The sequence below is a fragment of the Nycticebus coucang genome, chromosome 9 (assembly GCF_027406575.1).
Source record: "Nycticebus coucang isolate mNycCou1 chromosome 9, mNycCou1.pri, whole genome shotgun sequence".
Taxonomy (NCBI): domain Eukaryota; kingdom Metazoa; phylum Chordata; class Mammalia; order Primates; family Lorisidae; genus Nycticebus; species Nycticebus coucang.
Genome location: NC_069788.1, coordinates 51557960 through 51574664, shown reverse-complemented (window position 1 = coordinate 51574664; position 16705 = coordinate 51557960). Strand labels below are relative to the sequence as shown.

At 39.4% G+C, this 16705-nt stretch overlaps 1 protein-coding gene and 1 pseudogene across 1 annotated transcript; both read left to right on the top strand.

Annotated features, from left to right (window-relative positions):
* Positions 1 to 427: 427 nt before the first annotated feature.
* LOC128594716 (putative olfactory receptor 1F12P) lies at positions 428 to 10746 on the top strand. Its single transcript, XM_053603619.1, has 2 exons — positions 428 to 1349; positions 10670 to 10746. The coding sequence occupies exons 1-2, from the start codon at positions 428 to 430 to the stop codon at positions 10744 to 10746; spliced, it is 999 nt and encodes a 332-aa protein (XP_053459594.1).
* Positions 10747 to 15449: 4703 nt separating this feature from the next.
* Positions 15450 to 15552, top strand: LOC128594967 (uncharacterized; annotated as a pseudogene).
* The last annotated feature ends 1153 nt before the right edge of the window (positions 15553 to 16705 follow it).

The window sequence follows — 16705 nt, the reverse complement described above, 5'->3', positions numbered from 1 at the left end:
TTGAAAAAATTTCCTCATTTAAATCACAGTGTTTGGCATGGAGCCATACAGGAGGTCAGATTCATGATTGCATTCCAAGACGCAGTAATCAGGCAACCACACACAATGCAGAACATGCAAGAGTTAGTATCAACATCACAAGTTGGAAAATAATCTCTGCCTACTAAGGGGAGATGTATACACATGCCATGGAAATCTTGGATCCAGTGAGGGTCCAGTAAGAGATGGTAGATGTAAAGACAACCAATGAAGTGGAAGGACATACCCAAGGCTCAGTGAGGCTTGAGAGGAAGCATCAGAAAGAAAGTAGAAGAGATTTTAGTAAGTGGGACTAACCCAGGTGAGTATGCAAAAAATAGCAAAGGAAAAGTTTTTTACTGGCAAAAATATTTCATTCTCTAATTCTTTGTACAGATATATTCCAGCAATGGAAAAGGAAAATCAAACCAATGTCTCTGAATTTCTCCTCCTGGGCTTCTCGAGTTGGCCAGGGCAGCAGGGTCTACTCTTTGCACTTTTCCTGTGTCTCTATCTAACAGGCATCTTTGGAAACTTACTCATCTTGCTGGCCATTGGCTCAGACCATCGCCTACACACACCCATGTATTTCTTCCTTGCCAATCTGTCTTTGGTAGACCTCTGCCTTCCTTCAGCTACAGTGCCCAAAATGCTACTGAACATCCAAACCCAGACTCAATCCATCTCCTATCCTAGTTGCCTGGCTCAGATGTATTTCTGTATGATGTTTGCCAACATGGATAATTTTCTTCTCACAGTGATGGCATATGACCGTTATGTGGCCATCTGTCACCCTTTGCATTACTCCACCATTATGACTCAGCGCCTCTGTACCTCTCTGGTGTCTGTACCTTGGGTCATTGCCTTTTTAAACCCTCTCTTGCACACTCTTATGATGGCCCGTCTGTACTTCTGCTCTGACAATATCATCCACCATTTCTTCTGTGATATCAACTCTCTCCTGCCTCTATCTTGTTCTGACACCAGTCTTAATCAGTTGATGGTTCTGGCTGTGGTAGGGCTGATTTTTGTGGTACCTTCAGTGTGTATCCTGGCATCCTATAGCCTCATTGTCTCTGCTGTTATGAAAGTCCCTTCTGCCCAAGGAAAACTTAAGACTTTCTCTACCTGTGGATCTCACCTTGCCTTGGTCATTCTTTTCTATGGAGCAATCACAGGGGTCTATATGAGCCCCTCATCTAATCACTCAACTGAAAAAGACTCAGCTGCATCAGTGATTTTCATGGTAATAGCCCCTGTGTTGAATCCCTTCATTTACAGCTTAAGGAACAATGAACTGAAGGGGGCTTTTAAAAAGATTCTAAGCCGAAGTAAAATCTTCTTCCAATGATTTATACTGGCTGAAAGGAGTTCAAGAGGCAAATCCTAATGAAATCACCATTTTCATTCTCTTGAGAGAACCAGACCGATGCCATCTTAGGGGTTCAGCCATTTTGTTCAAAACTGATGAGTCACCGGTTTCCACCTTGAGTCATTGGCTTCCAATCAGAAACCGCCTTCTGGATTGGGCCATATGGCAGGCCCAGTGGCAGCCAATCCAGAAGCAGTCCCTTTGTTTAAATTATATAGGCCCACTTTGCTGTACTACACTATAAAATACCCCTGTTACAGACCTCAGGGCTCCTGGCTTGGATCCCTTGTAGCTGAGTCACCAGGAGCCCAAGCTCGAGCTTGCAATAAAATGGCTCTTTTGCTTTTGCAGTGGAATCAGCTCCCTGGTAGTCTTTGGGGACTTCGTGATCTGGGCATAACACTCATCACAATTACAAATCTGTTTTTAGATGTCCAATTAAATTTTTTACTGACCTATGTTTGCTACAAACTCTCAGGCTAACATAGTCACAGTTCTTACACATTTGAGCTCCTTAAGATATTACTGATGTGGAAAAACTTTATGTGTGTGTGTGTGTGTATAGTCCCTGAAAACCACAATAAATATGAAACCAAAATTTGAATGTATCATTAAGACATCACATACAGCCCAGATTAATATGTGAATATGCCACAGGAAACACAAAATGGAGAATTTTCCCAGGCTTGTCTTCCTTCTAGGGTTACTTGAGTATGTAACCATATCATAGCAGCCCATATAGCCTATGGCTAGGAGTGAGAGTTATAAGAAATACCTGTATAGCTCAATAAGGGAATACCTTGGTGGAAAGTGCATGGAGAGGAATTTAGCTCTCCTAACAAGCATGAGAGCTTGCAAGATGAGAGCAGTGGTGAATTGGCAGTCTCTACACGTGTGGTGTTGGAAGGCATGAGATCAGCCTTATTTTAGGCTGAAGGAGAAGGCAGTCAGGAGCGTGCACATTCTATCACTGACCGGCTTACTCTGACTCTGTGTCCTCTTCTGCTTGCAGAACACCAGCTCGGCATCTCTCTGCTGAGGATTACTAAGCTCTGCTAAAGACTAAGATCTATCTATTCTAAGACTGCTTTACTCTCTCTAAGACACTCTCTCTCTCCAGCTAAAGTAGATAGCCCTCAGGCACCTAAGAGAAACTGTATCTGAGCAAAGTAACTTAGTGGTCCGCATCCAGAACCTAGTTAAGCTGGGCCAAGACCTGGCCAGTCTTGGGCCCTAGCAAGTGGTGTCAGGAATAAGATGTGACACCATATCCTTGTGCATGAGAAACATTAGAGAATAAAATTGCTATGTAGTAAAAGGTTCAAACCATAACTACAATGTGAGATCAAAGGAGAAGATATTGGGGAGCGCCAAAAAGGTCAAGCATAGCTTCAGGAAAAAGATGACTCTGGGTCTTGAACATGAGTGAGTTTTACAAAGGAATGATAGAATATTCAAAACACATGGTGAGGACTTGTAAGTGAGAAGGAGTATGGTGTGTTACTCAATATGAGTAAACTTTGAACAAATTAATCTGAATGTAGTAAACAAGCCATATTAGGGACTGATGAGAGTGAGAGATGGATAGTTATTTGTCACTCTGGATTTTTTGTACTTATTCACATTTTGTTATATTGTATACATTTCTTGTAACCTGTTTGTATCCTCTTGTGTAAGAAGTAAAATTTCTGTCTATGTCTATACCTATATAAACCTTCATGTTGGTCCACAAAGAATTGCCTGGAATTCTATTCATTATAATTTTAACATTAAAAACAATATATTTGTCATTTTCTATGGACTATGCATAGTTGCCTATGTGACAAGCAGACTATGCCTATACTGCAAGCTTATGCCTTCATGGCTTTTAATTTGGAGTTTATGCTACTGGTTGTTTTCAGTATCCACACTGTCCCCCAGACCCCTAAAAAATATGTTTTTCCATATGCCATATATCCATATTTTAACTCACACTATCCAAGATATCTCTCTCAACTTGGTAAAAATATGCTCAATATGTCATTTTCATGTGACATAATAATTGACAGGTAGAAAGAGATAAAAGAAATAGAGTTGGTAGTTCATAAAACTGCTGAAATGGCCAGAGAATAGGGTCCATAACAACACCACAGCCAAAACAACATACAAAACCATCTTAGGAGTCGATCAAGGTTATTGTCAATGAACACTGGGTGTTGCAATTGATGCTGTGGGCCTGGACACCGGATGCCTATGCTAGCTTGCTGCCATAGGTGCTCCATAAACCTGACATTTCTATCACTGACAATACCATCAGAGAGATTTTCCACTGCCTCTAGTTCTTCGTACCACCTATCCTGATTCAAATTACAGGAAGGCTGTATGATTAATCAAACACAGATTACAAGCCTTTGCCCTAAATACAAGGAATCCGGAGGAAGAGAATAGCTCAGATGTTCACCCATACTGAACACCATGCTATGTCTCATAGGACTGAAGGACTTATTCCCCCAGTTGCTGGGAGCACTGCTGGCTGATAGCCCTCTCTGACAGTTCTTACTCACTTGCAACGGACCGCCCTGTCGGTGGCCTTCAGTCCGAGGGGGTGCAGGGAGAAGGAACGAGGAAGGTCGAGAGATCGGCGCAGGAAAGACAGTCTGACACACTACGGGTTGGAGTATGCAGCTGTGTCTTTATTGGGTACACATGTTGGTATTTATACATTTTTACAGAGCTTACATAATGCAATTTTTTTGCTTACGTGTGCGGGTTATCTTTGCGTTTACAAGTGTGATTTATTATGCATTGTTATGTTTTAACGTTCCGCTTCCGGAGGGTGGCGGTTATTAGTCAACTCTGCCCGCTTTCTCCTATCTCAGTTTCTTATTATCTTTTTAGAACAGCTTGACATCTTCTTTATGTTAATGCTTGACTAATTTTACATTTACTATTTGATCTTATTGTTATTGATAATTATAATTTTGATTTAGAGTAAATTCCTTGACAAGTATTATTTTTCCTATTGATTTTTATTATGCGTGACAGTTGGTGAAACAAGATGTTCTGAACAGGACTTTATGGTGGGTGGATGTGTTTCAGTGACTTTGTAACTTATGTAGATAATTTGTATTTCATGTCCTTGGGCTTATCGTCTTAGCTCACTGGTGGGAAAACATCTTTATGTGTTCATTGTTGGTGCCACTGAGTTTAGCAGCTCACAAGGCTGTGCTCTATCTGGATTAGTAGTGTATTGTGCTCATTCTTAGGAAAGTACATATTGACAATTTATCAGAACAAACAGACTTCTGGTACAGGATGACAAACACATGAGTAGACGCCACAATCTTTAAACTTAAGTGGGTAACTGAGCATGCTAGGCAACATTTCTGATGCTGTGCATACTGGGGGCGCTGGGGGCAAAGCTCCGGGGAGCACAAACCACCTTCCCGTCGTTCTATAACGCAGACAGCACTGCCTCACTACGGCTATATGCCGTGGGCGCGGCACTCACTCTCAGCTCCTCTCCAGGAATTGCTCTCGGCTGTAAAGAACAGCCTGGCTTCACTAAGGCAACCTGCAACTAGAAACTGGTCTCTTGAGAGTATATAAAGGTCTAACCTTCCTCAGGACAACTCTGAAATTGGAGTAGCCAAAGTGTTTGTTGTGATTACATCACAACTGAACTTCTCCCTCCTGCCTTTGCTCTCTCACAGGTATTAATCCCAAGATCACCGGCAAACTCTGAATGTTATCTGTGTCTTAGAGCATACTTTTCTTGGAACCCAACCTGCAACGCTATCTACAATGAATTGGTTAAGACAACCTTTCTGTGAATATAATTCAATAACATTAAAAAGCCATAACACATTCAGCAATAGAGACGTTTTTAATTCTCTCTTAAGTAACTATTGATTCAGGGAGGAAATATAACCACTTGAGATTATCTGGAAAATGATGATAATCAAAACATTACAAAGGAAAGTATGAGAAGGGCCATACCAGTGTGCAAAGAAGAATTTTTAGCTATAAACACTTACACGAAATACATAAAAATCTGCTTAATTAATTAAGCATCCAACTGAGAGGTTAGGAAAATTCAACAAAATAAACTGAAGGGATGCAAAAGAAATTAAGAGAAAAGAAGAAATGAATAAATCAGAAAACAAAATTAATCTAAGAGATGAATCTTTTAAAAGATAAGAGATGAATCTTTTTTTTTTTTTTTTGTAGAGACAGAGTCTCACTGTACCGCCCTTGGGTAGAGTGCCGTGGCGTCACACGGCTCACAGCAACCTCCAACTCTTGGGCTTACGCGATTCTCTTGCCTCAGCCTCCCGAGCAGCTGGGACTACAGGCGCCCGCCACAACGCCCGGCTATTTTTTTGTTGCAGTTTGGCCGGGGCTGGGTTTGAACCCGCCACCCTCGGCATATGGGGCCAGCGCCCTACTCACTGAGCCACAGGCGCCGCCCAAGAGATGAATCTTTTAATAAAATAGAGATATAATCATCTAAACTAATTAATAAAAAGTGAGAAGAGGGCGGCGCCTGTGGCTCAGTGAGCAGGGTGCCGGCCCCATATGCCGAGGGTGGCGGGTTCAAACCCAGCCCCGGCCAAACTGCAACAAAAAAATAGCCGGGCGTTGTGGCGGGCGCCTGTAGTCCCAGCTACTTGGGAGGCTGAGGCAGGAGAATTGCCTAAGCCCAGGAGTTGGAGGTTGCTGTGAGCTGTGTGACGCCACGGCACTCTACCGAGGGCAATAAAGTGAAACACTGTCTCTACAAAAAAAAAAAAAAAGTGAGAAGAGCACAAATATACACAATAAAAAACAATTAAGTTACATGAGGAAGAAACAAGAGGAAGTATCTACAAAAGCAGAAAATTTGGAAGAACATAAAACTAGATTTAATTTAGTAAAATCTATGCAGTTTGGAAATCTACCAAACCTGACCATAGATACAAAATCTCAACAGATTGATTTCCATAGAGCTAATAAAATCCTCAAAGCATTAACATCCCAAAAGAACTAGACCTGAAGATTTCATAGGGGATTTCTACTAAACTTAAAATAATTGTCAAAACATGAAAAAACTTACAAAATGTATACAAAATGATTAATATTAATACCAAAAATTGGCAGAGATTAGACAAAATTGAGCTCAATAAATCTAATTATGATTACTGATTCAAAATATAAATAAAATATCAGTAAGAGGAATCCAGCAGCACTTCAAAAGAATAATAGATAAGAAAAATACATAATAGAAAAAAGACAAAAAATATTAGTATGCAAATGACTTCTGAGTAACACATGAGTAATTTATAACTAGCAAGGCAAATTAAAATTACATTGAAATTCCTATAAGATTGTTTTAACTTATGAATTTCATAATACTTTCTGTTAATGAGACATTTATTAACAGGGATATCATGCAATATCATCGGAGTCTAAACTGGCAATACAATCACTATTGTTGGCAAATTAGTATGTAAATAAATAAGTAGATAAAGGATAGATACTAAATAAAAATGAATATATCCTTTGATTCGGCAATTTCTCTTTTGAGAATTTACTCTTCAGCTATAATGAATATGTGTGGAATGTCACATATTCATGTATGTATTTGGAAGGTCACATATTCATGTATGTATTTGGAATAATCAAAGCAAAACCCATATGTTCATGAACAATGAAAACTATTAGGCTGGGTGCTTGTTTCTCAGTGGTTAGAGCACCAGCACTATGCATGGGGAGTGGCAGGTTTGAACTGGCCCAAGCTTACTTAAGAAAAAAATAAAAAAGAGGAAGAACCATTAATAGTTTAGAAAATTATGGTTTTACTTTTCATAGGGGATAACATATGAGATATGACAAATCCACAAACTCATCCTAGAAAAAGTGCTACATATCTCATTGCTAAATATCATTATGGTCACCTTTGAAGTATTCCTCTTAGGAAGCCATGCACCCATACCAGTGTCTGGTCCACCTTTCAAAGCAGTTTTGGAATTCTTTGTCTGTAATGACCATCAGAGCTGTTGTCATACAAGGTCTTACAATTAAGTTCTCAAACTTTCCACCTTGCACTGACATTGGCAGCACTGTACAAACAATTGGTAAGGTTTCATAACCTTGCTATATCAATGTCTTACAGCTTGTGTTGACAAGAGGCAGTATCTTGCTAAGTGACATTCATTATTATTGTTGCATGTTTTTGTGTGCTGTGGGATGTGCTGGTCATTCCAGAAAAAGAGCTACAAAATTGCTTTTAAGGGTGGGCAAGGCACTGGCATCAGTGCATAACCTCCCCAGGGAAGTACTCAAAAGTGAGCCTAGTGATATTCAGCAATGACATATGTAGCACTTTTTCTTGGATGAGTTCGTGAACTTATTATCAGACTTTGTACAATTTGTACAATGCAACTGTGCAGTTATAATGACGAATGAAGCAACTCTTTTTGTACTGACAGAAAGAAATTCAGAATATAATGAGGTGGGGGATAAGGTGAAAAACAGCATTTGCATACTATTTTTTTTTTTTTTTTGAGACAGAATCTCAAGCTGTCACCCTGGGTAGAGTGCTGTAGCGTTATAGCTCACAGCAACCTCCAACTCAGGCTCAAGTTATCCTCTTGCCTCAGTTTTTCTATTTTTAGTAGAGATGGGGTCTCGCTTTTTCTCAGGCTAGTCTGGAACCGGTGAGCTCAAGCAGTCCGCCGGCCTTGGCCTCCCAGAGTTGCTGGGATTACAGGCGTCAGCCACCAAGCCCAGCCCATTTGCATACTTTATTTGCCCTAAAACAAAAATATATCGTTAAACTTGCTTCTGTGTGCAAAAAATAACACTGGAGAGATATTTAACAAGCTAATAACAGTAACCTGGACAAAGATTGAGAATTGAGTGAAAGAAAGACAAAAAGAAAAAGAAAACATTTTAACTTCTGCCTTCTCATTTTATGAGCCATGTAAATATATTTACTTATACAATAAAAATTAATTAAAAATAAAATATCTTGTATAATAGCAACCAAAAAACAAGGTACCTAGAAATAAATATAATAAAACATTTATAAGTTTTTTTTTTAATTTTAGAGACAGAGTCTCATTTTGTCACCCTCAATAGTGTGCCTGGCGTCATAGCTCACAGCAACCTCCAGCTCTTGGGCTTAGGCGATTCTCTTGCCTCAGCCTCCCGAGTAGCTGGGACTACAGGTGCCTGCCACAACACCCGGCTATTTTTTTGTTGCAGTTCCAACCCACCACACTCGGTATATGGGGTTAATGCCCTACTCACTGAGCCACAGGCACCACCCCCATTTACAAGTTTTTAATGCTAAAGATTATAAAATTTCATCAAAGACCATGAAATAAAATACAAATAAATAAAAAGACTATACCATATTTTTTCAATTTGATACAAGAATTCAAAAACAGATTTCAAGTTTTCTGGGAAAATAATATTTTGGTGCATTTGTCACTTCGTTTTCAGTCAACATAAATGTTACCTGCCAATTTTCAAATGGAATGCACAAAGATTCAATCTAACATTTCAACTTAAAAAAGCATAGAGATTCAATCTAACATCAACTTAAAGGAGAATTTGATCATGTTTCTTTACTGGATTTTTTTAGGTCCTAACTTCCAGAGACAAATATCCCTCACTTCACAATCACACCTTATTCATATCATCACTTTTAAGAATTTCTTACATTCGCAAGCAACCATTTTTAAGAATGAAGTACATTAAGAGTAAAATTAGAACCAAAATATCTGATAAGGCCTTTGAGAACTCACTGAGTATTGCAACTACTTCCATAGAACCAAATATTGATGCATTAGTTTCTCAAATACAATGTGAAATATCTTACTAGTTTTGTTTCCCACTTTTATTTTAATAATAAAACATATCAAAAAAAGAAAGAATATACCATGTTCAAAAACAGAAAGAATCAATATTGAAAAGGTGTCCATTATTCTCAAATTAGCTCTGTGACTTCAGCATAATCCCAGCCAAAACCCACATACAGCTTTCCATTGAATTTGCAAAGCTAAATCTAAAATATAAGAGGGGTAAGCAAAAGACCAAGAATAGTTGAGGCAATGTTAAAGAAAAAACATGGAGGTAGGAGGGAGGAGCTTAGGGGTTGCTTCTTCTATTTTAGAAAGAAGTAGTATTGACTTGGTATTGACTTGAGGATAGTGGTATTGACTGTGGGATAGGCAAATTGGCCATGAAGCAAAGCAAAGACACAAACCAGACCTACATATATGTGAAATTTGATATAACTAAGGTGATTTTGTAGATAAGTAGGAAACATTGTCTATTCAATAACATGCACCTCGCCTTCATTCTACATGCAATGCACACACACACACAAATCTACTACAGACAGATTTAGGACCTAAATGTGAAAATCAAAAGGTCAACACTTTTTGTGAGAAAATACAAGAGAATATCTTTGTAAAAGCAGCCTACAGAAAGATTTATCAGACAATGCTATTTATACATAACCCATTAGGTGGCAAAAAATTAACAACACAAAATACCAACTATTGCTTAGGATATGAGGCAATTTTAACCGTTACATACGGCTAGTGGGAACATAAATTGATACAACTTTTGAAAACGGTTTGGCAATATCTAGCAAAGTTGAAGGTGTGCATACTCTAAAACCAAAAATCTAATAGCTAGGTGTGTAATCTAGAAAAATCCTCATATATAAGCACAAGGGAATATATAAGAAGCTTCAGTGCAGATGTTACCCCCAAATCAGAAACAGTTTATTGTCCTTTGTAAGTAGAAAAGGTTAATAAATGCTTGTATATAGGAATACTCTACAACAGTAAATACTGTTGTCCAACCTGTGGGCTTGCAAGCATGCAATCACATGCTGATTTTGTTGGGACTTCTTTTGCTTATTACGGTGTCCAACATCACAAAAAGTATATTGCTAATCAGTTTTTGTTAGTGTTTGTGTATTAAATGTGTGACCCAACATAGCCCTAATTCTTCCAATGCTCAACAGAGAAAAAAAAAAAAAAAAGATGGGACACCCCTGCTCTACAGATAATACTTCACAGCAGTGAAAATGATAAATTTTATAAGTGTGATGTTGACTAAGAAGTCTCTTTTCTACAAATATTCGATAGAAACATTCTCATATAAAAGCACAAGGAAACATCTGCAAAAATTGTTAAAGTATAATAAGGATAATATGAAACTTGCAAGATCTCCAAAAATTTAACTTTCATGGATTTTTTTCTTGGTAAACTTCTGTAGGATATTCTCCAGCAAAACCAGGGAAGTGGCCAGGTGTGGTGGCTCATGCTTGCAATCCTAGCATTTTGGAGGGCCCAAGCAGCAGGAGGTTCACTTGAGTCCAGAAGTTTGAGACCAGCCTAGGCAATAGAAGACCTCATATCTAAAAAAAAAAAAAAAAATTAGCCTAGTGTGTTCCTAGTAACAAGCTAGCCAGGAGGCTGAGCCAGAATAATCACTTGAGCCCAGGAGTTTGAGGCTACAGTGAGCTATGATGATACCTCTGCATTTTAGTCTGGGCAACAGAGTGAAACCCTATGTCAAAAACAAAAAACAAAACAAGACGAGAGAGAGAGAGAGAATAAACTAAGTTTATTGTCTTATTTTTAATCTTAAAAGGAAAATATCCAATTTTTCATTGTTAAGTATGAAATTAACTCTAGTTTTGTGTTCTTGTTTTTATTCTGTTGTTTTTTGCTTTTGTTCTCTACCAAGTTGAAGAAGTTCCCCTCTCTCTAGTTTGTTGTGAGTTTTTATCACAAATGCATTGTTGGATTTTATCAAATTACATAATTGTATCATTTTTCTTTTTTAGGCTATTGATGTAGTAGGATTATGTTGATTTTTCAATTTTATTTGTTTTATCGTTATTATTTTTTAAAGAGATAAGTTCTTACTCTGTGGCCCACCAGTGAGTGCAATGGTGCTATCATAACTCACTGTAGCCTTGAACTCCCAGGCTCAAATGATCCTCCCCACCTCAGCCTCTGGAGTAGCTGAGACTGCAGGCACACTGTTGATTTTTATTTTATTTTATTTTTTTGTAGAGACAGAGTCTCACTGTACCGCCCTCTGGTAGAGTGCCGTGGCGTCACACGGCTCACAGCAACCTCTAACTCTCGGGCTTACGCGATTCTCTTGCCTCAGCCTCCCGAGCAGCTGGGACTACAGGCGCCCGCCACAACGCCCGGCTATTTTTTTTGTTGCAGTTTGGCCGGAGCTGGGTTTGAACCCGCCACCCTCGGCATATGGGGCTGGCACCCTACTCACTGAGCCACAGGCGCCGCCCTGTTGATTTTTATTTCTTTATTTAAGACAGAAGTCTGACTTTGTTGCCCTCTGCAGAGTGTGGTGGCATCATAGCTCACAGCAACTTCAAACTCTTGGGCTCAAGCTAGCTTCTTACCTCAGCCTCCCAGGTAGCTGGGACAACAGGCAACTACCACAACTATTGGCTAGTTTCTCTTTCTTTCTTTTTTTTTTTAGTAGAGACAGGGTCTTGCTCTTGCTCAGACTTGTCTTGAACTCCTGCGCTCAAGCAACCCATTCTGCCTCTCAGAGTGCTAGGCTTATAAGCATGAGCCACTGCTCCCCACCTGTTTAAATGTTGAACCAATCTTGCTTATGTGGAATAAATCCCATTTGCTTCTTGTGTATAATTATTTTTATATACTCTTTGATTTGATTTGCTAATATTTTATAGATTTTTGCATCTGTGTTCATGAAAGATTTTGATCTGTTTTTTCTGTCTTGTAACATCTTTATCTAGCTTGGGTATTAGGGTATGTTAGGTGTCTTAGAGTAAGTTAGGAAGTGTTCTCTCTGCTTCTGTTTTCAGAAGGAAGCAGAAGGAGATTGTGGAGAATTGGTATTATTTCTTCCTGAAATGTTTAATACAAATAACCACTGAAACTATCTAGTGGTTCTGATACTTTCTTTTTCAGAAGGTTATTATTGTTTCAACTTCTTTAATAGACACAAGGATATTCAGTTATTTCTTATGAGTTTTGGTGGCTTGTCAAGGAATTTGCCCATATAGCTAAGTGATCAAATTTGTGAACACAGATTTGTTCATAGCCTTTATTATCTATTAAAATCTTAGATAAAAAGTGATGACCTTTTTAAAATTTCTGATTGTGCTAATGTGTGTTTGTGTGCATGTGTGCATTTTCTTGGTTAGATTGAGTAGAGATTTACCAATTTTATCAATCTTTGCAGATATCTGCTTTTCTATTTTTAGTTTTATTGATTTCTATTTTAGTTTTTATTGATTTAGTTTTATTTTGTATTACGTATTTCTTTTCTTTAGACTTAAATTGCTGCTTTTCTCTAGATTATATGCATTCTGTTTTTAACCTCTAATTTCATTCATTCATCTAAATAGCCTCTCAAACCAAGACAAAAATCAGAGATAAAAATGAGAGCGTATGGGTAAGAATCAAACCTGAGGTCATGGACATGAGCAGTAAGTGGAAAATTAAAGATGATTTTAGAGCACCTTCTTGTGGGAACTTCCCTGCTTCTAGTTTGGGGGTGATTCCAGCTCTCCTGGGCTACTGGCATAATCTGTAGGATTCCAAAGAAATGGGCTAAGAGAAAGAAGAACTGACTTGGGAGATTCTGGATGAAGGGAAGGATCTATGTGAGGCGGTTGGTGGCCTGCTTGCTTGGTGCTTGCAGACTGTCCCTGGAGTACTGAGATGACCCAAAAGCTCCAGCAGGTTTAAATAACCTGATGGAGGATTTGCAATTGAAAGCAGATAGAAAAGACGTTGGAGGACTGTGATAGGTTGGCCCAGTTGTGGGTAGACCACCTGGCAACAGAAGCTTAGCTAGAAACAGAAAGTAGGGTGCTCAAGTTGGTGGAGGAATTGACGGGAAAGAAGGGCATGGTTGTCTTTCTCTTAGTTATCCTGGAGGCTGGAAAAATGGATGGAGTGAGTTTCTGCGGAGAGGCCCTAGGGAACTCTCAAATTCATTCCTGCCTCCTGGGAATTTTTGAGCCACCCGGTGGCAGCAGTCCCACCACTGGCTGTGGAAAGACAGAGGGAAAGAAGAAAAAAACAAACAAAAAAAAAAAAGGAAAGACTGGACGCTACATTCACATTCTCAAACTCGATGGTGGCTTGGATCCCCAAGCCATTACCTCCCAGGTCCACACTGAATGCCATAGGGGAGGAATGTGTAGGACAATTGAAGTCAACAATTGCCCCTCAGAGAAAGGCAATCTGCCGAAAGGCAGGACTTAAGGTCAAAGTCATTTTGACCAAAGAGCAGGTCTGGAAGCATTTCCTAAACAGGGGTTAATCAGAAGTCAACAGGGTGGATTACAAGCCAAAATAGAGTTGCTATCGCCTCCACAGCTACATAAAAGGCTCCACAGCACCTGCAAACCAGAGGATGGACCATCAACCCTCAGAAAGTCCAGGGGCACCATAAAGTTCATGGGCACAGTCTGGTCAAGTACAACTTGGGTTTTGCCAGTAGCCATGGTTGACAAGCATAGCTGCAGCTCCAAGCAGTTAAAAAATTTCAAATCTTTTCCCCAATAATAAAAAAAAAAAATTTTTTTTTCAAATTTTGTAAGTCTGCTAGGATATTGAAGGACCTCCATTCCTGTGTTGGCTTAAAGTCTCAGGCCATTATACCACCTGATAAAGAAAAGGACACATTGGGACTGGGGATTAAAGAGAAAGTGTTTCTAAGGTCTTAGTGACAAAAGCACAAGCTTTACAAAAAAAAAAAAAAGTCACCACTGGGAAACGGTTTGAATTAGATGTTTCTGTGACTAAAGAAGAAATGGGTTGGGCGGCACCTGTGGCTCAGTGAGTAAGGCGCCGGCCCCATATGCCGAGGGTGGTGGGTTCAAGCCCAGCCCCGGCCAAACTGCAACAAAAATATAGCCGGGCGTTGTGGCGGGTGCCTGTAGTCCCAGCTGCTCGGGAGGCTGAGGCAAGAGAATCGCCTAAGCCCAAGAGTTAGAGGTTGCTGTGAGCTGTGTGATGCCACGGCACTCTACCGAGGGTGATAAAGTGAGACTCTGTCTCTACAAAAAAAAAAAATTAAAAAAAAAAAAAAAAAAAGAAGAAATGGGTTGAGCTCTCTGGCAGAGGGAGAGTAACCAACACATGCTCATTGACCTCCAGTCAGAATTGTTCAGGGAGTGAGGGGACCAGCAATGCTATAACCTGTTGGAAAAATATTTCCTTGTAGTTTACCAGGTCCTCTTTCAAACAGAGAACCTAACTGTAAATACAACAGTGGAAGTAAAATCAGCTTACCTAATTGAGGGTTGGGTAGACAGCTTATTTACCACATCCACATCAGCCGTATCACAAAACAGTACTCTGGTTAGGTGGCATTCATATCTCCAGCAGAGAAGTCACCTTATATGCAACCCTCTGTCTACAGAACTATGGTCCCTGCTGAAACCTGTACAGCATATTGTAGATTTAAAATCACCCCCAATGCAACCCCAGTGAAACCCCATCAAATAAAGGAGATGGGAACCTATCCAAGGATGGTTGGTATATAGATGGCTTGAGTGTGGGTCAGCCTTCAGGTAAACGACTATGGCTATTCAACCAGCCACCAAGCCCATATGGGTAGAATCTAGAACAAGGTATAGCAGCCAATGAGCAGAACTATGAGCTTCCTGGTTAGTGATTGTGGAAGAGCCACACTCAGTAACGTGTACTGATTCCTAAGCAGTCATGAAAGGGTTGATACTGTGGATAACTCATTGGAAAAAATATATCAATGGCCCATAAATGGAAGGCATTCTGGGAGACAGAACAATGGCAGACATTTCAGACCAATTACAACAACCAGGAGCTGTTGTTCCACATAGCACCTCACCAACAATTATTCCCTAAATATAGAAGCGGATACTCTGGCCTAAGCCTGGTTAGAAATCACCTCTGAAGAAGTGGATTGTACATTTGGTACATAGCAACAGAGGTCATACGGGGCTGCATGCTACTTGAAAACTGGCCCAACAAGCTGGTTTACCAGTGTTCAAACAAGAAATAGGAAAAAAAAAAACCCTGTACTTTCAGGGATCATTTCTATAGTTCATTACTAGAGAAATTTCTCTGAATATGTAAAATGATAACAATAACAATAATAAGAAGAAGAAGAAATGGAAAAGACAATACAAAATTATCTTGTCTGTTGCTAGACCCATCCTTGGCAAGTGCAAGGGGCCACTGAAAACATAAAAAGAGGAGAGGAAGCCACTGATACCTGGCAAAAAGAGTAAATTGGTGCACTCCCTAAGAGTAAGGATAATTAGCATAGACAGTTTTGAGTGGCCTTTTGCAAGCTTTTCCTGGTCAAAAAGAAAATCAGAGTCTGCAGCACTTGCAACTAAAGCATGGTACCAGAGGAACAATTACCAGTGATCAAGGTACACATTTCACAGGCTCCCTAATCCAAGATTTGATAGAAAAGGAGGGCATTACATGGCAATTTCATCTTCCCTATAATCCACAAGGAGCAGGACTTATAGGGAGAACAAAAATGGTCTATTAAAGAAACAAATTAAGCTCTTGAGAGGACTTCTCTCATTAAGAAATTGGGCTTTTTTTTTTATTAGATCATAACTGTGTACATTACTGCATTTATGGGGTACGATGTGCTGACCCTATATACAATCTAGAATGTTCACATCAAACTGGTCAACACACAATTCACCTCACTTATTCAATTGTTGTGTTTAGACATTTATAGTCTACTGTTAGTATATTTGACATGTACGCTTGCAATATACCCAGTAGGTAAGGTCCCACCAATTACCCTCCCTCCACCTGTCTTCCCCCTCCCCTCCTCTCTCCTTCTGGGCTATAATTGTGTTTCATCTTTTGTATGAAAATGTGGGTTGTTATATATTGATTTCATAATAGTATTGAGTACATCAGGTATTCTTTTTTCCATTCTTGAGATACTTTACTAAGAAGAATATAATCCAGCTCCATCCATGTGAACATAAAAGAGATAAAGTCTCCATCTTTTTTTTTTTTTTTTTTTTGTTGGGGATTTGTTGAGGGTACAATAAGCCAGGTTACACTGATTGCAATTGTTAGGTAAAGTCCCTCTTGCAATCATGTCTCGCCCCCATAAAGTGTGACACACACCAAGGCCCCACCCCCCTCCCTCCTTCCCTCTTTCTGTTTCCCCCCCATAACCATAATTGTCATTAATTGTCCTCATATCAAAATTGAGTACATAGGATTCATGCTTCTCCATTCTTGTGATGCTTTACTAAGAATAATGTCTTCCACTTCCATCCAGGTTAAT

Bases quoted from the DNA above. Each gene is read 5' to 3' on its own strand.
- LOC128594716 (XM_053603619.1), top strand. From the start codon at position 428: ATGGAAAAGGAAAATCAAACCAATGTCTCTGAATTTCTCCTCCTGGGC. The intron at 1,350-10,669 runs GTAAAATCTTCT...CAGCAAAACCAG, and splicing joins TAAAAAGATTCTAAGCCGAA to GGAAGTGGCCAGGTGTGGTG.